The sequence below is a fragment of the Apostichopus japonicus genome, chromosome 19, assembly GCF_037975245.1.
Source record: "Apostichopus japonicus isolate 1M-3 chromosome 19, ASM3797524v1, whole genome shotgun sequence".
Lineage (NCBI taxonomy): Eukaryota > Metazoa > Echinodermata > Holothuroidea > Aspidochirotida > Stichopodidae > Apostichopus > Apostichopus japonicus.
The window spans coordinates 5,064,973-5,088,012 of NC_092579.1; the positions used below are offsets into that span (position 1 = coordinate 5,064,973).

At 36.1% G+C, this 23,040-nt stretch overlaps 1 protein-coding gene across 8 annotated transcripts in view; it reads left to right on the plus strand.

Annotated features, from left to right (window-relative positions):
• The window catches only part of LOC139960535 (cytohesin-3-like), an 82,803-nt gene that overhangs the window by 30,740 nt on the left and 29,023 nt on the right, over nucleotides 1-23,040 (plus strand). For 5 of the 8 annotated variants that reach the window (XM_071958968.1, XM_071958967.1, XM_071958966.1 and 2 more), the window contains 4 exons: nucleotides 12,754-12,827; nucleotides 18,998-19,059; nucleotides 19,936-19,999; nucleotides 22,761-22,879. In XM_071958968.1, the coding sequence (XP_071815069.1) occupies nucleotides 12,754-12,827; nucleotides 18,998-19,059; nucleotides 19,936-19,999; nucleotides 22,761-22,879 (319 nt within the window). Of the gene's footprint in view, nucleotides 1-1,838; nucleotides 1,863-5,271; nucleotides 5,455-7,198; nucleotides 7,502-12,753; nucleotides 12,828-18,997; nucleotides 19,060-19,935; nucleotides 20,000-22,760; nucleotides 22,880-23,040 lie in introns of those variants that run through there. The other 3 variants (XM_071958972.1, XM_071958971.1, XM_071958970.1) reach the window with 3 other exon arrangements.

Sequence of the window (23,040 nt, forward strand, 5' to 3'; positions counted from 1 at the left end):
TTTCATAACTCTTTTAATTTCAGTTTGATTAATTTTGTACCAGGCAATACCATAATCATTTTAACAGAATTGTTTCTTTTCTGTAAATTGACTCTGAGCACTGTAAAGTCAGTATTCTTTGTACGAAAAGAGATGTGAATATTTGACACATACAGTAATGTACACCTGTAGTCAAACCAAAAAAAATGAAACCCTCAGAGGTGTTCTGTACAGTCCCTTTATTGACTTGATGGTTAATGAAATATGTACCCTTCAGTCTCACAATTTGATGGTTTGGTCAAGTTTTTTTTTTTTTTCTGTTTGGGATTTGGATATCTACGGTCTGTATTCTGTGAAAATGAGAGATGTAAGTAAAAATATTTGATTGTTCTTCATGTGTGAGTGAAAACTGGTATATACATGCTACTATGCATGAAATCCAATCACACATAATTTGCAAACAGCATATAGCATGTCTAGACACTTTTACGCTCTTGCACTGAACCATGTACAGATCAAATGCCTTCTGTTGTTATAATTATGTTAAGATGAAGAAAGAGAAATGGACTAATGTCCTGCAAATGTTTGTTAACTTAAGAAACCATGTATCACTCTTATTAATGATATATGTGTAGTACTTATGGGGAGAGAACGTGTTCGTCAGATGCTTCGACCTATACAGTAGTAGTCCCAAAAGTAGTCTGTAGTGCTACAGGCAGTATTTACTTCCCTGTCCTGTCACAACAACTGCACTCCCACTCTACCATTTCAAGATCACTTCTAAAGGCACCTTTTTACAGTAGTATGCACTGTTTTCTCTCTGTGACCAACCTTCCATTCATTCTGGTCTTCTGCCCTCCTTCTCATTTTACCTTTACCTCGCAAAGTTTCTTGCACACCATCTGTGATAAGAAGTAGAAGTTTTATCTCAAAAATTCTTACATTGGTAAATCAATGGATTATTGTATCTGCAAGGCTGTCCATTTTTTTGTCATCAGAAGCACTTATCTGGACGATGATTGCACAAGTGTCTGTTTTGTATTGGGCATTATTGGAAACTATGAACTTCCCTGGGTTTCCCAATTTGTTGCACGTGTTACTGCTCAAGTCATGTGACTTTATGTGAATTCCATTTAATATAAATAATTTCAATAGAATTTATTCCCCCAAAAAGCAAAAGTCTATTGAGACCCCAACTGTAGAATCATACTGTACTTAAGCATTTTTGACTGGTAGTCATACAGTATCAGTGATAACACCATGCATCCGGAAGCTAAGATGTGACTACAATGTAAAGAATTCAATCAGCTTGTTTATGTGGTTTGAATATCAGCCACAGAAAACGATGATACGGTCCTTGGTGTCATGTGTATTCGTAACACATTCCATGTAATCGTATACAAATGTTAATGTCTTCACAGGCAATAACTCATCCCATGTCACAGTACAGTTATACAGTATACTAAGTGGAATCTCTAGAGCTCCTCCTCACTCTGGCTATGTATCAGCAGTATGATCACTGAGATGGTTGAGGCAGCAAAACTCCAAGTGCAGAGTAAACAGTTTTCCATCTATGAATTCATAGGCCTCATTTACACTTCATTGGTCATGCCTAAACCCCATTAGCCGAGTGGAAATATGTGAAAGATAGGTCCTTATCATTCACATTGGGTTGTTCATTCAATTACGTCGGTCGGCTCTATCGTGCGGGGGCTCCTAGATTCACATTACTACTGAGTGTGTGTGTATGCTCTCTCATGAAAGTTGGTCTGTTTTTACGTCTACAACAGAGATTATTACATCAGGCCGGGTGGTGTGCTTTTCGTGGTGATTCATTTGTCACCCCCTGCTGCTACTACCACTGCATTGTCTTTCTGTCACAGGTATGGTTTACTGTGTACTTTGTTTATATTGGTACTGTAGTTAACTACTGATGTTCTTCCAATATGTCATTGTACATTCCTAAGGGTTCTTTAAAGTTCCTAAGTTCAATTCACTATCTATCTTTTACTTACTTACTCTCCTACCTGCCTACTCCCAACTATTACACTCTTTCATCTATACCCAGACTCATTATAAATTAGATAAGGACTGTACCACCTTTTCCTGTAAAAGTTGATTGTGTCCTGACATTTCAATTGTGGTCTATTTTCACTTACTTGTAAACCATGCTGGTAATGGCCAATTTAAGTTGTTACTTTAGATGCTACATTAAAATTGACAAAGCTGAAATATCTCCATAATATTTTAAAATTCCTTTAAAGTTAGACCAAAAATATTCAACTTTTGGTAAATAGTCCAAAGTAACAATTGTTCCTAGATAGTTTATTTGAACAGTTTATTTGAACAGAACGTACAGTGTAATTCTGGTAGATGTTTGAAGGTTCATGAGTCATATATATTTTATGATTACACAATGAAATGTCAATATGGCAGGGTTCCCTTACTTGTCTTCTAAGAGAGACAGTTATTTTTTCCAGTTTTAGAGACAGCGGCTATAACAGCAAGAAGTGTGTGAGTTGTACTGCTTGTAGAAAGATTTACAGTCATTTCTTTTCCAGTATATGGGGATACTTATCTTGCACCTCAAGTGAGTGTATCTTGTATCAGTGTCATCTGTCACAGATTTTAAAGGAGCTGGACGTAGTAAATTTTCCTACTTAAATCAAATGTCTGCTTCTTTTTCATTCTCATAGTCTATCATTTCTGCCCCCCCCCTCTCATCTTTAATTAAGTACTGTAGACATCAGTACCAAGTACACTAACTACAAAGTGAGGTAACAGTGGGTATAACAAGTGAGGTAATTACTTTAGGCACAATTCTGACATGTGTGGCAGCAGAATTGTACTATTATATAGTGCATGGATGGGTCGTAACAGCCCTCCATTGTTCCCCCCTCCCCATTGGGGAAGCATTACCTGCCAACTCCATCCGCAATCTCTATCCTCAATCCCACCCTCTCTTCCACTCATTCCGACAAAACTCACTCCCACACCCAAATATTGTACATCTTGAAAGTTGACAGAATCTATACCTCCACGCTTCCATGCTAATTTTACTAGATCACTTCCCCTCACACATTTTAATTTTTTTTTTTCACCCCTGCATGTGTCATGACCTTTAATAGATTGTGATCCTCATATTTGAAAATTTCTCACAGCAAGTGAAAAAATGTCAAGTGGTTGTTTGAAGCGCTGCACTCTGTGTGAACTCATATCCATCCTTTCACTCTCAACCAAACTGCCTTAACCCTTGATTACAAGTTCATGAAAATAATGAATTAAGAAAATTATTCATACGAAATTGCAGAATAGTTTGTCAAAAACCTTTATATTTTCCTTCAATTCCAAATTTTTTGATCATAACTGAAAATGGTATTGAGGCTAATTCTTATGTACTTACAGTAACTCTCAAGAGCTTTGCTAAGATGCTCGAATTTCAGCCTCATTTGATCTTGTCACAGAATGCAATTAAATCGGAACTCATTAGCATAAATTAGATCAATCTGAAAACTTTTAATTGTTCAAATTATCAAGTTTTATCTTTATATATTTGAAATTATTTACAAGTATTAGTCACAAGAAATTGATGTCTCTTGGGCAAGTGTCTTGGAGTATGAATTTTCTGTCTGCAAAGTTGTTTAATAAATTAATGAGGTTGGAGATTCTTTCCAGCTGACATAATTTAGAAGTACAGTAGGCTTATACAGGTAGTGTCAAATGCATATAGTTGTGTGTGTTCTGTATATAGGGAGTGTATATACTGAATCCAGACAAATGGATTATAGGAAAGATACTCAGAAAGGCCTTGAAGACTTGAATCCTGGCATATAGCAATTTTGTGAAGAAAAAGGTGTGAAAATCTGGTTTTCTGGTTGGTCGATATTTAGTCTTAGCTGCTCAAGGTACTGTAGTATTATTTTCATGTGTTTGGTCTTTCACATTATTTCATAAGTTATCATCGTATATCTTTACAATAAGAATTTATTATGTGCCTATTTCCGCTGAGAAAAGGGCGCTCAAGGGTGCTTTACAGCTTGCAGGTGGTGTATAATGATCAAGAATTAATAATTCAATTTTGTATCAAACAGCTGTTTACTACGTGAGTTCAGGGTATTGAAACTGATGCCAAGAAAATATGCATAGATTCATCCATAGATCTGTGGTAATGCAGATATGCAGTCACAGCTGTGTATGAAATTAAATAATTTGATATCATGGGGTTTAAAACTGTAGGGAGGGAATGTGCTGAAGTACACAGCACAATACATATCATTAATTTCTGTTATGTCTGTTATAATATTTTTTTAATCAAAAATTTCTTTACAGTAGGGATAAAATCTCTGAACAGTAGCGCCCTTTGTTTTTCTTATCAGGTGTATACCGTACATTACACAGCCGGATGCTAGTGGTTAATACTGTTATGTGATCATTATAACTGACACAGGGTGATGTATTTGTAAATATTCGCATTACAGTGGGTGGTAATTATATAAACGTATGACATAATTGTAGAGGGTGGGAATTCACCTTTGCTCTTCTGAAAGCGCATGAATGTCCTCAATTCTCAGTACAGCAGTTATGTTGTGAAACATTAGCAAGAGAATCTTGGTAAGTGTTTATTTTATGGTCAACATGGACGAGAAATCTAATACATAACTGATCTTAAAGGAAAGAATTGAAACAATAGAAAAGAAAGAACAAACGGCCAATCGCTTTTGCAGAACAACAAATTTGTCAAAGCTAGTTTTATGATTCCTACGGTAACAGCTTTGTTGCGTGAAACTAGAACTGACATAGTATTAACTGATCTTTAAATTTGCGCATTTATGGTTAATGCATTAATCGGTCAAGTTCAGCTTAATTAATGTTCAGAGGTTTGAAAGTGTATAAATCAAGTGTTATATTTTGACAAAGTAATAGTAAGATTGATATTGTCTGTGAGCACCGAAACCCTGAAATTTGAAGTAGTCTTCACTTGGCCTAGTCTTCACTTAATTACATTGAAGGGATATAAGGTGGTATTGTAACCTTCCTTTATAATAAGGTATCGGGACCATTCAACGTGACTCATCAAGTATCCTCCAGCCTCCCGTAAGATTTTTGTTTACAACCAGCATCTTGTCACAGGCCTGTTTTTACTCCACTAAAACCTTGACTAATTGAACAATACTATGATGCTCTACCATCATTTAAAATGAATTTTCTACTCTAGGCAAGTGAGCATGCATTATAGATATATCTTTATATCATATGTATGTAAAGTGACTGTATGGTGCGATAGGGTTGCTTCATTCTCAGGATCAAAAGGTCCTGGAGATATCATCATAAATGTCTTTTATACCCTGCCCAAAATCCTTTGATAATAGAAACCTAAAATGTTGTGAGATGTGACTAGTGCTTGGATATGTTGTAAAGTTTGTTGCCGATACGTAGTGGATACTTGGATACCTGTAACTATGGAGAGATACAGGAGTAAGTATACATTGCCTATTGAGCCTAAGTACTGTGTGTAGGCCTACAGACTTAGGCATGTAAGTTTGTCATGTACATACAGTTGCAAAGTAAAGTGGTAATGAAGAATTATGTTAGACTTATTGAGGCATGGTGGTATGTATGGCAATATTTTGCATCTGTTGTTGTTAAGACCCATGCAGGCTTAGAATTTCACTGATTTATTCACTAATGTTAATATTTGCTAGTGCTTTAAAAAATCTACTGTACACAGTGTATAATTAATTAAGTTCTCACAGGCATTTTCCTGGATCACAGTATAACACACATTGGGTTTAATAATGTACAGGCTTTTGAGGGTAGTCCAAATAGTATTTGTTGATAATAAGCAGTTATATGGGAGGTTTATGTTCGGTAATGGAATCATGATGCAGAATTTTAAGACCGATGATTGTGAACCAACAATACTATGTGTTTAAGTTCTTTCTGTCTACTGGCAGAAAAATTGCCAGTGCCTCTTCTTTTCTACTGGCAATTATGTACTGCAAAATCCACTGGCCATAAATAGCCTGAATTTCGAGGCCTGCAGACTGAGACTCAATTAAATGTTGGACTGACATCTAGATAATAGTTACTTTGGGAGGAACTGGTGCCTGCATGCAGTCCAAACAGGCTGCACGAATGGACAGTTAACATGGATGTTCTATTTCACATTGTATAGTGATCCATTTACAGTAGCACACCAATAGTTATTTAGCTTTCAAGGGACTGTCATTAATATATATATAGACCTGTTTCTCTCTCCAACTTGATTCCTCCAGTATCTTTCTTTTCTTTAATCATTTATCAGTTTGGTAATTATTATTTTTTTTATGAATATAATACCATTGTCATATTTGACTTGCATTGATCAGTTATAATTTATATCAGTGCTAAAACGTTCCTATAGTCTTGTCAAGTACTTTCATTGTCATATTTCAAGCCTATTTACAAAGGCTATACTTCAATGTCTGCACTGAATATGATGCATACTGTACAGTATATCAAAAACCAGGAAATATCTGAGCAGCAGCAAAACATGCAAGCCTTAAAATTTATTTCCTGCATGCTGCTGTCCATGCATCCTGCTGAAAGATATTTAAGTTCAAGTTTTTTGAGGCCATACATTTTTCATAAGCTGGCATATATGCCTGCAGGGCAAAAAGCTTAAAATTATTGATTTGAACACAAGATGGCAACATATGTTTTACAAGGTTGAAACGAAATTTCCCAGCATTCTACGGTCTCTCTGGCATCGGCCTTATAAATTGGCTTCTTAGTCAGTCCGACACCCTGCTGTTTCAACATCGCTCCATGACTAAACCTCACTCTTGTTTGCGTTACGTCCAGAGTCGGCCCTTCTCTCTCACCTGCACGACGACAAAAAATTGACCTGTGCGAGTTTTTTCGTTTGTAGACACAGGCGAGAAGTCATCCTTGTGATTCTAAGAAAATAATATCTGTGGTTTGTTTTCCAAGAGTAAATGATACAAAACACCCTCTCCATATCAAGCCTAGTGTGTGCACAGCAGTCCATGCTAAGTAGGGGGCTTTATACCAACAAAACAAAACTATAAGGGACTTAACAGTAGTCTGTGTGTGTGTGTGTGAATAATCAATATGATCTATGCCCTTTGAATGGGTTTGTAGGCCTGTTTGGAAGTGATTTAAAGCCAAACCATGCGAAGTATGCAACAAATTGATTCTGGTGTCTCATGAAGTCAGGCTGCTGCAGGGATTGTTCCGTCTCACTCGTTGGTACTGGGGTGAGATTAGTGGTACCCACTGCAGTCAGTATCTTCTCCATGGACTCAAGTCTAAATAATCGGATTAAATATCACAGTGGAGAGGTTTTTAACAGGATTTATCAATTCGCTGGATTAAAATTACTAGCGTACCTTCTTTTTTTTTTAAACTTTCATTATTTTTGGATTTTCGAGGAATTTGTATCAGGATTGCTGGATGTTCTATTTTGATTCTGAGGAAACCATGGCAATCATGAGGCAAAAGTGCAATAAGAACCCTTCAGGTACATCAGTCTGTCATTTTATCTTGGGTTTATACTTTTCTTGGGTTTGTTTTCTTGTTTGTATGCTTTTGGGGGTTTTGGGGGGATCTTATTTGATAGAAATCATAGGTGAAATTACGCTTGGTAGGCAGGCCTACTGTTTATCTACTTATAGGTGAAGTGTGCAACAAATTATGGACAAATATAGAGAATAAATACTATGGGATCCTTTGTGTGTGTTTTACAGGTCGTAATGTCTGAAAAAAATTCCCACACTTCAAAAATAATAAGATGATTGGCTATTGGATTTTGAAAGAGACAAAAATCATTTCATCTAGGAATTTTTAAATTAGGTCGCAACGACCATATATTCAGATTTTTTTGATTTTATTAAACAGGTTTTTGACTTATCATTTGATGTTTGGTTACGGTACTACCAAGTGCCATCTGTTAACCTGTTTTATGAATGTGCCACATATATGCACATGACATATTTTGAAAGTATCTCCCCTTTAAAGAGCAATTCATTTCTGAACTTTCTTTTTCATAAAAAAACATTTCATTGACTTTCTATAACTGTGGTGAGCCTATAATTAGAATTATGATTTCCTCCTGTTTTTCATGATGCATATTATATGCGGTAATTTTATACAGTAGTGAACATGTGGAACACATCTGTTGATAATTTTATACTGTACAAGTTGAATTATGCGGAGCCAAAGTCAACAATGTCTATGGTTATTAGTCTTATTTAAAAAAAAGTCTAAAGGCAATGCATGTACATCAGATAGTCTGTATCTATCTTAATTTGAATTGATGCAATTCTGTACCTGTAGTAGATTAATGGTTCTTGTGCACAGTGGTGGTGGTGGTAACAGGCCCTTTTAATGCGAGAGAGACAGAAGGGGCGAGAGAGAGAGAGAAGTTGGAGGGGTGTGGGGGGGAGGGGAAGGGATACATGTGCGAGATTGGTGTCACAGTAATTTATATTATTTGGGATAGCATACTTTATAGCGGTGTATGGTACAGTAGCTATGTGTGAATGTCAGGTACCGATACAAAAAGTACATTCAGAACGACGCAGCACAGTTTTCAGTTACTCTGCACCCCGCAGTGTCTTTTATTACATTTCTCTATGAAAATGGTGTCATGCAGTATTGTAAACATATAGCAGCTCCACACGACACATGCAGGGATTTTGTTTTGATTAGTTGGGTCGTTAACAAACAATATAAATATACTTGCCATTGTTCCAGGATCCATTGTCAGAATGGAAGTGAAAGTATTCTTCTGTTGACTATGATGCAACAAGCTTGTAAAACTGCAGGGAGAGAGAGAGTTATTTCTCTGAGGTGAAGGCCTTTGCTGAGTATGTGGTACAGCTCTACTGTACAAGAGGAAGCATTTTGTACATGTACATGTATGTGAGATATCAGGTACGCTGGGGGAAAACAAAAAAAATTACCTGAATGAAACAAATGAACAATACCAAAGGTAGCCATCTATTTCCTGGAAGATGACTATAATAATACAGATTTAGCACTTACAGTAGTGCAGTACTCTTTATATCTCTTGAAAGGGAAAGGTTTCACATTATAGCCACTTGTTTTAAGTACATAACACTGATGCCTTGTTTAAGTAAATAAAAAAAGTCACTCGCTTACAGTAGTACTCTCGAGAAATCTCTTGAAAGAGAAAGGTTTCACTAAATTCACACTATAGCCACTTCTTTAGTACACAACACTGATTGTTTCTATAAATAAATATTAAAAAAGTCACTCGCTAATTTATTACTTTTATGGAAAGAAAAAGTGGGTATGTTTTTATGTAACATGTCACAGATGTTAAAGTTTGTTGTTAGTATCCCCTATCAGCTGCGCAACTACAGTAGTACTGTGTCCATGAGCAGGTTTATCTCAGTATGTACAGTATCTAGCTACAGTATATACAATAATTAGAATTTTATATTTCAAGTATATATACTATATACATGTGTATTTTACATTACTGTACTCAGTAACTAAAAGGAATGTGAAATGCTGGTGGAAAAAGTCATAACGGTTTTAGTATTATCCTGACTGAAGCAGTAGCTCATTATATTGAACTTATTACACCAAGATGGTAGACTGAAATGTATACATGTTACTGTATATATGTAGCATTGTGTCACCTCACATACATGTATCTTAGACCACCATGATGAATTCCTTGGCATACAAATGTAATGTATTTTGTCAGAAGAGTAACCTGCGTGAGGTTAGGTGGCTCTGTGATCCAGTCTGGTTCCCTGGTTGCACCTGTCATCATTCTCAGTCTTATGTTATACACACAACTCACACACACTTGTTAATTCTATCATTCTATGCATGGTGTAATGTAAGTGTTGCTCACTTGGCATAAATTCTTGCCAATGTTTTTTCACTGCTTTTGTCATTTTTTTCAGTATTTCACTGCCTCATAGTGTCCCCGGGGTAGATTAAGTTTCCCATCATATTTTCATTATTGATGAAGGTTGCAGTCTCAGTGTTCAGTACAGTATGTGTTTTTTTGGTGTGTTTTTTGTTTTGTAAACCAGAGATTCAAGTACTAGTTGTCCAGTGAGAATAGTATACTACATGCATACAATAGTGACTGCTAGGACCAAATTGGTCATGTACAGATCTATACCGTGCAAGTACAGTACCACGGACTCTAAGTATATATATGGTATAATAAGGTACTCATCACTAGTGTTACATAAGTTTCTCAGTTCTTGAGTATAATCATCACAAGAAATTGTGAGTTTTCTACAGTACCATCTATCATCTTGCATTATACTGTATCTTGTAATGTACAATGACAACCTTTTAGGAGTAGTAATTACTTCTTTATTCTACTCTTAAAACCTATTTGCATTGATTCTGAATTAGGAAGCACTGCAACAGAAACCAAAGAATAATTAAAAAAAAATAAATAAATAAGAGAAACAGTTCCCCCAAGTTGACAAAGAGTCTATTTTTTTCTGTTGAGTTATTTATAAGGGTTTTCCCATTCCAGTTTCTATTGTCAGTAATATTACAATACATATATGCTCTGATTGACCGACCTACTGTAACATTGTAATTTCAACAGTTCCCATGGCCTGTGGTATTTTCAGCTGTATACTTTAAGCCAGGTGTTTCAATAGGAAGTAGTTCATCATTGCAGACAACCCACACACATAATTAAGATGACGGTGGTAATTCTGTGAACCGTGATGTGTTTTGCTGCATCTATAAATAGTATGTTTTAGTAAATGGAAATAACAAGGGTGTGGCAGTTAATAACAACATGAGTCAAACTTGAAGGGATTCCTTTGAGCAATATACAATTTATTTTAATATTAAACAAATATTATTTTAATACCTTGGGAGTTTTAAGGTGTTGTCTACATTTGAAAACAACTTTATCCATGAGTACCACAATATTATACCCTGCCATTTCATGCTATATAAAGTCTTTTAATAGACCTATACAGGTCTGTAGTAGGAAGTGATACTACTACCAAACAGTTGATCCGGATTTTTCTATTCAGATCTTCAAGGTCGATTTGTACTCTGCATTTATAAAGTTTGTAAGATTTCTTTACAAAATAAGTTTTTGTTTGAGATGGTGAAGATAAATAAATAGAGGGGTGGGTGGGGAAAGAAAGATCTATGTAAAAAGACAGTCTTTGTACTGTTATAGGCTGAAAGTAAAATCAATGATATGAGACATTTCAGGTGATTATCACAATTATAGTTGGGTAGATTTTTGTGCAGATATTGAGAAAATGTATGTTTTATTTTAAATTATGTACATTTTTTTATTTTGGGAAGTTCCTCATTAATGATTACTGTAACAGTGTTTTTTTTTTGTCAGTGCTCTTTTTTGTATTTGATTTTTTCCCCTTTTTCCCTTTCCTAAATTTGAACCAACACAGTGCAGTTATGCATAATGTTTTGCATCGTCAACTTTTATCAGATACCCTGTAGGAGGTGTGTACCCAATAAAAAGCTGCCCAATCACGCTGGGCTTCTATAGCTTCAATACAGTACTCTAGAGATACTAAACTAATAACTGAGAGAAAATGCACATTGGCACAAAGCACATTCAGTGCATCATTTTCCGGGCTGTTTTATCAGCTGACTAGAAGTTCCCTAGAAAATTTTGTTATAATTTAGTCCTACCAATATATAACAGTTGATGCGGTGTAGACTACACAACCAACCACCCTCAGGACAAAGTTTGCATCTGACTACACCATATGCATGAATTTCAATGGATTTGAAAAAAGGTTTTTTTTCCAGAACAAATTACTCCCAGATAAGAGTAGTTGTTTTGACTTGACATCACCCTATATATGGAGAACCCCCCCCCCCCCATTCCCTCCAGGAATCTCTGCCGCTTTGTTAAACTGGACAAATAAAGAGAGACTTACAATATGTATCTTTGGGGATTGATTCATTCATCTATGAATTGCATGTAGTTGATATTTGAGAACAAAAGTCTCTAGATATCCTCCCTACACTCCCAAGACTTGATGCATGCTGTGTTTCCCTATTCTAGACATGTGCGTGAGGGCTGTTGCTCATGAGGTCGGATGTTTTAACCATCTGGAGAAACTGTTATAATGATGACTTTTACATTCTACTGTATGTAGACAGCAGAGTTCTGATATATGTGTGGCTTTGCAATTATATGAAGGAGCATTAGTTACCGTATTTCGTTCTCTTTGCTTATAGAACTACAGTATTTTTGGGTCCGAGCAAACGGTGTAACTTATTGAATTGTTTCCAAGGCAAAAGGTGACTTTTCCCCCTCCATCAGTGGAAGAAATATATTTATTATACTGTATAATGACTTGACCTCTCCCAAAGTTCATCTGATCTACTGTCAGCAACTTTAAAAGTGGAGAAAATGGTCACCTGAAACCGAATTGGAACTTGACGGTTTTTGGTTCTCTTCAGCGTTGCCAAGCGGTAGTCGCGGTGGACCTTGTGAAAACGGATTCGTGGACTATATCTCATCGAATATATTGAGAGATATATCCATCAGGAAAACTCTCTACTATACAGACAAAAAGATCAAGAGCGTGCAAATCGAACATACATTAATCTTCAAATATTTAAATATCTCACGACCAAGGTGATATTTGGCCATTCGTTTGGTCAGTTTTTACTTTCTATAAATAAACGGTATTTTCTCTAAAATGTTGTGGAAACTGTGGAACCATGTTCACTGGATGTTTGTTGGTGTTTATCTTCATCTCTCAGATCTGACCCAAGAGGAGCTGAAATTGCTGAATGATATACGGAAAGCCAAGCAGCAGCTGCTGCTGGAGATCAAGGTAAGCCATCTCTTATTTATAATAAGAATCTAATCATGTACCTCTGCTCCTCCCCCTGCCCTGCCCCCCTCCCCGACTCACCCTACTACTACCCTCCCCCATCCACTTCCTCATCATTGGATGAAGACTCAGGAAGATATGTGAGAGTTTAATAGTTTTATATTGATAATACCAAAAAGAAGTTTTCTGTTGTCAAAGAGGCATCGCAATTTAAAGTGAACCATTGTTGCCCCCCTTAATATGCTAGAAAGATCCCAAAAATGGTCGGTACTGTAAGTATAAAAGCAAGCTTGCTTTTGTACCACTCTTCCTAAATGTTTATTCTCAATTAGATGTACTTCACCCCTTCAACCTCCCTCCCTCCCTTTCTTCCCCATTCCTTCTCAGCCAGCTGGTAGAGGATTCGATGGTTACTATAATTTCCCAAAAAATATTACATTCAGAACTGAGAAGTCCTGTCAATACTATAATAACATAACATGCCATTTTAGTATTCGATGGCTGCATGAACAGATCGTCACGTAACATGGTCTTGTGTCATGTCATTGTACCGCATGTATGTACCATGTGGTATTCGATGTCGTTACGGTTATTGCACTGCAGTATGTGGCCCAAGCTGCATACATTGATCAAGTTTGTTGGAGCTTATAAAATGATAGGCTCACACATGTCAGTGCAATATATATTGCGAAAGTTGATGTCCTTGGAATTCCCTTCAACATAATTATGAGTATGAGTTAAATTGCATATTCAGACATGTACGTGTACTGAATATAGTGAAAATATAAGATGAGTTTCTTGGTCCAATGGATTCATAAAAAACTGCAGAAAAAGGACGTCGAACTAAACAACTTTATTAAAGGGCTGTTGTATAGATCCCATCTATAGCACGCTATCATGGGAAAGGTTCTTGAGATTAAGTGATCGACCTGCCTTGGTCGTTAAATGACCTCTTTTTACCAATTAGTCTGCCACGCATGCCACATATTTTTTCTAAGGTGTTTGTGTGAATGCTGTATGATTAACTAAACTGAAGATTTGAACATATTTCCACACAGTGTTAACACAAAGAGCCTAATGGTGTCAAGAATCTATGCAGGCTAATTTTAGAGCCTGAGGTCGATTTATTACCATAGCAGGTCGATTATGTAATCACAAACATTTTCTAGCTATAGTGTGCTATGATTGGAGCAAATAAAGCAGATCTTTAAACTCATATGGGACAGTTTGCCCCTAGTGTTTTTTGGTATTGACCTAGATTCATCCACCATTATAACATTTAACTGTTTAAGTTCACTTCCAAATTTTGAAACTATTAAATATTAATTAAATATTGTGAAAGACTGTTCCTACGGGCTGGAGTAGTCGATTTGGATGTACATGAATGCGTGTAACTTTGTGAACATAACATGGTTGTTATTAGCAAGTAATATGTGATGAACTGCTTCACAAATGACCTTTGACTTCACAGCATTTACTAGTATGTGTAAAGCCTGAGTTTGTTTCTATTGAAGTGAATTTCTTTGGTTTCGTTTGGATCTATTTTTATCTACCTAGAACCTACCTATACTTTGGTTTGTGTTTCACTCTCAAGCTTTTCTCAAAATATTCAGCCATAACAATTTTAGACCTTGAATCATCAACTAGTAGTACCGGAATTGCTGAGTACAGTATATTATTCTAGGTAGCTCAAAAAGTAAAAATAAAAAAACATCTTTCGAAATATATCATTAAAGTGTTTAATCACAGTAATTTCATATGCTGCCAACTACTTTCTGTTCTTAATTCTTCTTTGTTTACCATTGAATGAAGACTCTTCATCAAATCCCATAATCCATTCAGACATTGAAATTCCTAGGGAAGTTATCTTTCTTTCCTTTTCCATGACCGCCTCCTCCCTCGAGAGATGACTGATGATGGCTTCACCGCTAAATCTAATCCTGTACAGGGACCCTTGGCTTTTCACTTAGATATATATGTAAGACAATGAAGTCGTGTCGGAATTAGGGAGGTGATAGTTCCAAAATACACCCCTAGGGGTGAAATTACCTGGGTTCATACCATTTAAGGGGAATATAACATATTGAAATTGTATTCGGTGACCATCGGTACGCACAGACCGAAGAAGAAAGTACTGCATTGAAGACAAAGGGAGTCTGAAGGTCTTGCAGATTTTATTGTTTTTCAAGAAACCTAGACGTTTGGGGAAAATAAGGGGTACAGAAGGCCTATATGTGTTAGTGATGAGTCAGCGAAGATATCGGTATTAAAACACAAAAGCAAAAAAGTTGATGGATCGGTGTAGCGATCTCGGAAGACTGCACTGGCAGGCATAATTATCAACCGTTAGTCGAATGCATTTGACAAGTTCATGGCTTTGTCTTCGGCATCGATATGAGTCGCTGATTGACGCTTTTAGTGGGCGGATGATTCTGCCGTAGAGTAAAAGGTTTGAAAGAGTAGCATATATATACAGTAGCAGTATGTAAATAGAGAGGAAGGTATATAAAAACATAAAATCTGACACATTTAGGTGTAAACCAAAGAGAAGCGTGCATTGTCATAGGATCACTTTAATGACCAGTGCATAAGGGATGACTAACGAAGCTTTGTTTATAAGATACCGTCTGTTCAGCATTCGTGTCGATCATAGTCATATATATATCGCCCAGGGGGACACACACCGTTATATATGGGACAATTTATGCCATGACTAACAGGCTTTAACTAATTAGTGTAAATATACTACAGTACTGTTGACCTTTGTTAATCTGAGCATAAAAGCTACTGTACTGTGGTTAATGACAGAATAGTACAGTATCCATGGGACTAGTGGCCAGTGTGTGGTAGTGTAGGGGAAGATTTCATTATTAAACCGATCCTTGCTTAATCAGGGTCTTATCTGTTCCACATCCTCAAACAAGCTGTGTCGTAATCTAGACGTAAAACTCGTTGACTCACTGCAATTTCGTGGTCCATAAATTTAGACGAGAGATGTGATTTAATCCAGATACTTTGATGTTTAAAATTTTAGCCATTATTCTGGGTTAAAATGTACAAGACTCGTTAAAGTGTATGACACTATTTGTAAAATATCCCTCATGATCTTCATCTCAGAAAACAGAACAGAGTCTTTTAGCAAAGTAAACTTACAGATTAAGAAAGGATGGAAATGTTGAGAAATTATCAATAATTCATTCAAAGGTCTGGTTTCTTCCACTGATACTTTGTAAAGAACCAAATATCATAAAATCAAAAGTATATATTGATGTTCCAAAAGCATAATTCAGTCTGTACCCATTTTGCATTTTATTACATCCTGTCCCAACAAATTTTGCAACATTTGGTAATTTATTGATCAGAACAGATATGTACATAATTTAAGTAACTTTGAGGCTTTTTTTGTTAAATTTATGTAACTGATAAGTCTGATATGCAGTGATTACATCACGTTAGCATTTATTTCCATGCAATCAGCACTGGTACAACATTGATATGGATAAATGATATGTACTGTAAGAAGTTGGAACACATACTAGACAGTCGATGTAATGTAGACGTAACGTAAGGTTAACAGCAAATTCAAGTGCCAAATCTTGTTTTCGAAGGTTTCATGAATTTTTTTTTTTTTCATTGGTTCAAATGGACAATTTTGGTGATCTATTTTTTTGTCTTTTTAATTTTTCCAAAAGAATAATTTACTAATTTTGTGAAAAAGACTCATCCATATGCATCTATGTAAACTTGTCGATCTGTCTGTGCTGCTCCATATGGTGTATATAATTACCCGAGCAGTATATTCAATCATCCAAACATGAAACGGAATCGTCTATCCGCGGTGTAACATCCGCAGTATGCTACTGTATGTAAAATGCTGCTGTACTGTATGTAAAATAGGCAAATTGAATAATATGCAAAGATGTATCTCCAGCAGTTTGTTTGTTTTTGTTTGTTTCTACACAGGAATCATAATATTTTTGTCCAAGAGACAGAATTCAGACACTTGAAAACACTACTACACAAAATTCGAACACTTATTTGTTCTCTGTGGATTGGCCACACCTTTTGATAAGAGTCATTAGCTCTCACTTATTTGCATAAATACTACAGTGTGTGTGCATGGATTAGGCAATGCACTGCATGTACAGTTAACGATGTGTATGCAGTAGTAGTCAATAGCTATAGACATTGTACATCACACATTGCAGTACTACTACTGTAGGTTTATGTAGCTCATGTACCAGCATACTGTGCATTCATTCGCTACAGTAACTCCCTTCTCCACAGTATCTCTCTTTGTTGATACATGATAAGTTGTTCTGTAACCTTCCCAACTCAGATTCTGTGTTTGTACGTAATCTATCTAACATTCGTATACAGTAGAGTACATGCGCTTAGTGGCCGTGGATGTTACAAACTGCCTAAAGTCATGTCCTTTGTCATGAATGTGGATTGTACGTGACATATAGTAATTTACCGACAGGGCTGGAACTTGAGAAAATTTGTTTTTGCGCTTAGCATTAAAAAAATAACAATACCTATAAAAAAAATATATCTATAAAAAGAAGTTTGTGAAATCTGTGTGTGGGATTGCCTACCAATTCCATGTACTGTTTGTGCAAGAAGATATATATTTTTTGGGGCAGGAAATAATAAGAATAATAATATTGGTTATAACATTGCCCCAAATATAGATACAAATTATACAAAAGATACCTAAGTTTATAAACCAAAGAATGATAGGAATTTCAAACAAAGTAGACCTACAGTTCATTAAAAATGTGAAAAAATATGAGATTTCACTAAAATTTATGCCTGAACAATGTTTTCATTGAAGAAGTGTCCCTTTGGCCACCTTTAAAAGTCAGCTTCACTAATAATAAAACATTCACTTGTCAAGTTCTCCCTTCCAGAGTTCTGCGGTCCATCATCATCATTGTCAATGTCTCCCTAATTGATATTTATATAATTTTTTATTTTTATTTAAAGGCGGGGAAATCTTCTAGAAAGGGACCATTTGGTGCTGAAAAACCACAAGTTTTGTGGTCAAATTTCATGAACTACCAATGCTCTGGCACATGTATATACCAATTAGATATTTATACTGTGGTTTAAAATATTTCTACATCATTCAACCATCTTTAGAGGGGCTTATTAGCCACCCAAGTGTCACATTGTTGGAGGCATGAACAGCAACAGTCTCTTTTCATTTTTTTTTTTACATTTTTTCCTTTTGATGAATTTACTGAAAATATGTGGTCGAAGGAAAAGTGGTAGATGTGGTTGTTGAGATTATCCAGGAGCATTTTCGAAATCTTGTTTGTTCAATTTGAGTATGACTTCCTATGAAAGGAAGGGGAGGAAGAAATGCCATCATGCTTTTGTGACCTCACAAAGCTAAAAGCTGGGATAGTCAGATTTGACCCCCAGGGGTCATCCAAGTGGGGATCGGAGACAATGCAGTGTCCCCAAAGAATGTTTCCTTAGCTATTTTGAGTGATTTTTAAGTGTGACCGTATATTAATGTATGAAAGTTCTCTGAGAATGTAGCAAGCAGTATCCTAATTCTTTTTATGGTACAGTACAAGGTTCAGAAGCTCTGTGATTAATGGTTTGGAAATTAGTTCTAAGCATAATTACATTTGATATGTACATTCAACTATGATTGGTTCTTTTAATACAGTTGTACCTGTTTGAACAATTTTAGGTCAAATATACTGTATACTTCAGAAATGAAATCAGTGTCAAATAGGGAGACTCAAAATCTAACCCTGTAAGACTTTTCCTTTACACTTGACTTAACCTTTACACTTACTAAAGAATTTGTTCACTGGTTTTATCCCAGTCATTGGTTTCTGTTCTGTTAACTCTTATATGGAGACCTGTCCGCATAAGATTATGGCATAACTGTTGGTACAGTAAAGAGGAAAATCGCCACCACCGTAGTCTAGCCGTTTACGTAACCTCTGAGCATGACTGCAGCTACAGTATGTTGCAAGCCTTAGATATTGTCAAGGTATGGTCCTATAGTCTGTGTGCATTTGCCAGCATGTGAAATAGCAGCACATGTACAGTATGCTTTCACCCCCCCCCCCCTCCCCTCCCCTTTAGTTGACCTTTCCTCACACTTCTTGCTTCAATTCTTGGATCATTTTTCTTGTTTTTTTCAGGACTTGGAAGATGCAATGGCCAATGTCAATGCTGACTTGGAAGCAATGGACTATGACGAAAAGTAAGTATTGACAGAGATATTGGGAGGGGAGGGGGAGAGGAGGGGAGAGGGGTATGTGCATGAGGAGCTCTGAGGGAGCAGAAAAATAAGAGTGGCGGAAACAGCAAATCTGTCATGAGATACCTTAGATGCAAGATAGAGAGGTACGGGGGGGGGGGCCTATACATAGAGGTACAGGGGGCCTATACATAGAGGGCCACTTGAAAATAGAAGGCCTGTAGGCCCTTGGACTTTGATATACATGTGTCTTTATGTCCTGAGAAACAAAAATGTTATAGGTGGATTTGAAAAGAATGGGAAATTACAGAGAAGTACAGTAGGAATCCATGAAGTGTCATAAATAAATAAAAAATGGTATTAGGTAGATTAGATGGATGATCAAATAACACCCATAATTAGATACTGCGACCCCTACAAATGCCGCATCTGGTGAAGTTTTAGCCTTAATTTTAACCTTGTGTACAGTTGTAGGAGTTGCTTATCTGTAGTATTGCATATGTATACTGTAATCAGTATAGGCATGTGTCTGTGGGAGGGGCGGGAAAGAGGGGGATAGGACATGGGTAGTTTTGAAAGGTTCTTTTGATTAGAAATAATATTTGTCAGTATTATTATAGCAAGAAGGAACAAAATCAAGAAAAGAATGGGATGAAAAGCCTTGTTTGAGTGTATACATTTTAACAATAATGAAAACTGTTTTTTTTGTATCCAGTGAAGAGAATAACAAGTATTGTTTTAATGGTTAATGAAGTGACTTTGCTATCATAAACTTTAACAGATGGCTCTATTTGTCCTGTTTCTCCAGATGGTCAAATATTGCCATTTTTTGTGACAAGAATGTAAAAATGATTATGTATTTCTCTTGCTATTTCACAGGACCGATTCCAAGATGAAGCAATTGAATACCGGACGCAATAAGTTTAACATGGACCCCAAGAAGGTTAGTTTACGATTCATTTCACTGTCCATAATCTGCACTTTAAAGGCTGTTGAGCTAACGCTTGGTGTTTTGCTTTGAAGGAACACACATCAATGGAAAGTAAATGTCACATATTGAACTGTTGCAACATTTTATTCCCAGATGTTATGACTTACATTAATGTTAATTGACAAAACAAAAAAAATCTTTTGTGGCTTTTAGTTTCAGTCTCTTGTTTAGGGCGTCTAATGCCCATCATTGTTTTGTCACACCCATCATCGTTATGTTACACCCATCATTATTATTTGAGATGGTCCCACCAAAGTGAATGGTCTTTGTTGACAAACACAATAGCCTTACTTTCAAGATTTAACAAAGAATTCAGTATTCCACTTTGACAAAAAAAATAAAATAAAAGAATGAAACAATCATGTTTTTTTTTAGGAGTTATATTGATTGAACACAACTGTTAAAGGAATCTCTGATTGGCTCCATATTTATGACTGTGAGGCTTGTTAGATGTTAACCACATGTTACATTTCAACATAGGAAATCTTACAGGAGGAAAAAACAGGAAAGCTCATTTTGGAGCTTGTTAATGGACAATTTTGATCTTTGAGGGGGTCTGAAGGAAACAAACACAGGTGGGGGATATGTAGTACCATTGAGTGGATTCACAATGTTGTTGATCAAAACTAAAATCTGTTTGTGATGAAAAAGATGTCCCTAACAAGGACATTTTAGTGTCATGTACTCAATTGATTCAAAGAGGAAAGATGAGGAGGAGATTAGAATCAGATGATCGAGACTAAGGACATAATTTTGTCTCTATTTCTGTCCGAGGCCAGGATGCTTTAATTTAGAGCCAGTTTACGAACTGACCAGGTCATTTCCTCAATTCTGTATGATATTTCAAGGTATTACACACGATGAGAGTCGTTAATATGAGATTAAAACGAAGCCAGGAAAAGAAAAGTTTGTTATTAAACATTGTCAGTCTTAACGAGGTTATGTATATCCTTCTCATTGTTTTCAACAATACAACCCTCATAGACACACCTATCAATGAACAACACAAAACAGTTTGTGTTTGACAACTTTGAACTCCATACTCTCAACTTTCTAATTTTCTAAATTTGAGCAAGAAGTTAATCATTTTAAAAAACAAAAAAGAAATCCAATGTGAAATGTTAATATTCATGAAAATTAATTTCTTTGTATTTTGTTAAAATTAGTTTTAATGTTCATTTTGAATAATTTCAATCTTACTTAGAGAAATAAGTGGTAGGTTTTGTAAGCTTAATTTTTTTTTTCTTCAATATTTTTAATTTATAATTGTTTTAATTTTATCAAAACAAGGATAGCTGTTCTGCAGTTCCAGATGAATAATTAATGTAAGAGTTAAACAGCCTAATATCTTCTTTGCACTACCTTTGGTGTTGCATTTAGTTGCAATTTTCTCTCAAATTTTTTCGCTTAAATATTGTCAGTATTGGCCCCAAATATGCGATAAACATAAAGTCACGTAATGGTCGTACATGCACCAACCTCTTCAGGTACATAGCATTTTAATATGGCCCTCCGAAGTATGTTTCCTCACTGAGATATTTTATTATCTCTATGTCTGAAGTATTTGATTGTCTCTATACAGTATTTGCAACTGCTCAATATTTGGAAATACTTTGGAAATTTAGAACCACCAGCAAAATACTTTTCAAACCTTCAAGCGATTTTTAACATGCTAACAATTTTGGGCCACTAAGTGGACCTCAAAGTAAATCAATGTGTTATAGTTTGATGCCTGTGTCTGATTCTTAAGGGCTTCATCAAAGCAGAATTCCTGGTATTACAGTATGCTAGAAGTGGAAAAGCAACTTCAGATTTCCTTTTTATCTTGACGGTTTATCTCTATTCCTCTCTAGTACTTTGCTACCTTAATACTTACGGTAAACATAGCGTCAAGCAACTTTGCATCCTATTAAGGTATTAGTCGTTACGTTAAAAAATTCAACAAAAGCCTTAAAGAAACTGTGTTTGTTATTGACTGATGCTGTTCAATGGAGTCAATAGAGTACATCACACATGTTTCTGCTGTGTAACTTTTGCTGCACACAGCCCTTCCGGCAATGGCCTTTTACTCTAGTTATGCACAGTAGTTTTCTCTCAGATGTACCTTTCCATGTTTCTTACATTGGTGTGAAATAACAATCAATTAGAGACACTTTATAGAAATATGAAAGGATTGTGGCCACTCGATTTGGTCATGTGACCTTCTCTGTAGTCTTGTTCACATCAGGTGGTCTCTATTCAGGTCGAGTGGACCCCGCGGCTGGCGACTTGGGGATTAGAAGAATTGCATATTTGAGTTAAAGGCTAATCTGGGAGGATTTAAAAGGGCAAAGGGCCTGCAAAAAAATGTGATGAGGTCGCAGAAAGCCCAGTTTGTGCTGATTTTGAATGCAAATTGATTTTAATGGCAGTTTAATATCAAAGTTCAATATTTTCTTTGACTGTTATTATCAGTCAATTAAAATTTTTCCCTGGAGACTGTGAGTTTGAAATGTGTGTAGCTGGGAGAGAATTAAAATTGATGGACCTTTAAAGGTGTCCATCATTCTTAGTGATGGGGAGGCGGAGTTGGAGGAGGTTGGTAAAGTACCTTGAAAATATTGTATGCACAGAAAATAACCCAAGTCAGAGCTACCACAGTGGGTTGTAAGGCATAAAATAATAATGTTGTATCCCTAATAAAAGAAAATGTGATTTTTCTCTCTTCCTCAAGGGTATCGAGTATTTGATTGAAAATGGCCTCCTGGTGGAGAAACCAGAAGAGGTTGCAGCATTCCTCTTCAAGGGAGAAGGTTTAAACAAGACAGCCATTGGGGACTACCTGGGAATAGGGTAATTCAATTCATTTAAATTTCGTGAATGTTATCAGTAAGCTTTGATGTCTGCAACAGGAGAGCATGAAGTGCACAGTCAACGACATTAGAGAGGGGTTGGGAGGTGGGGGAGGGGGTGTTGGGGGGGCTGTTGGTACTTGGTAATTCTTTGAAGTTTTC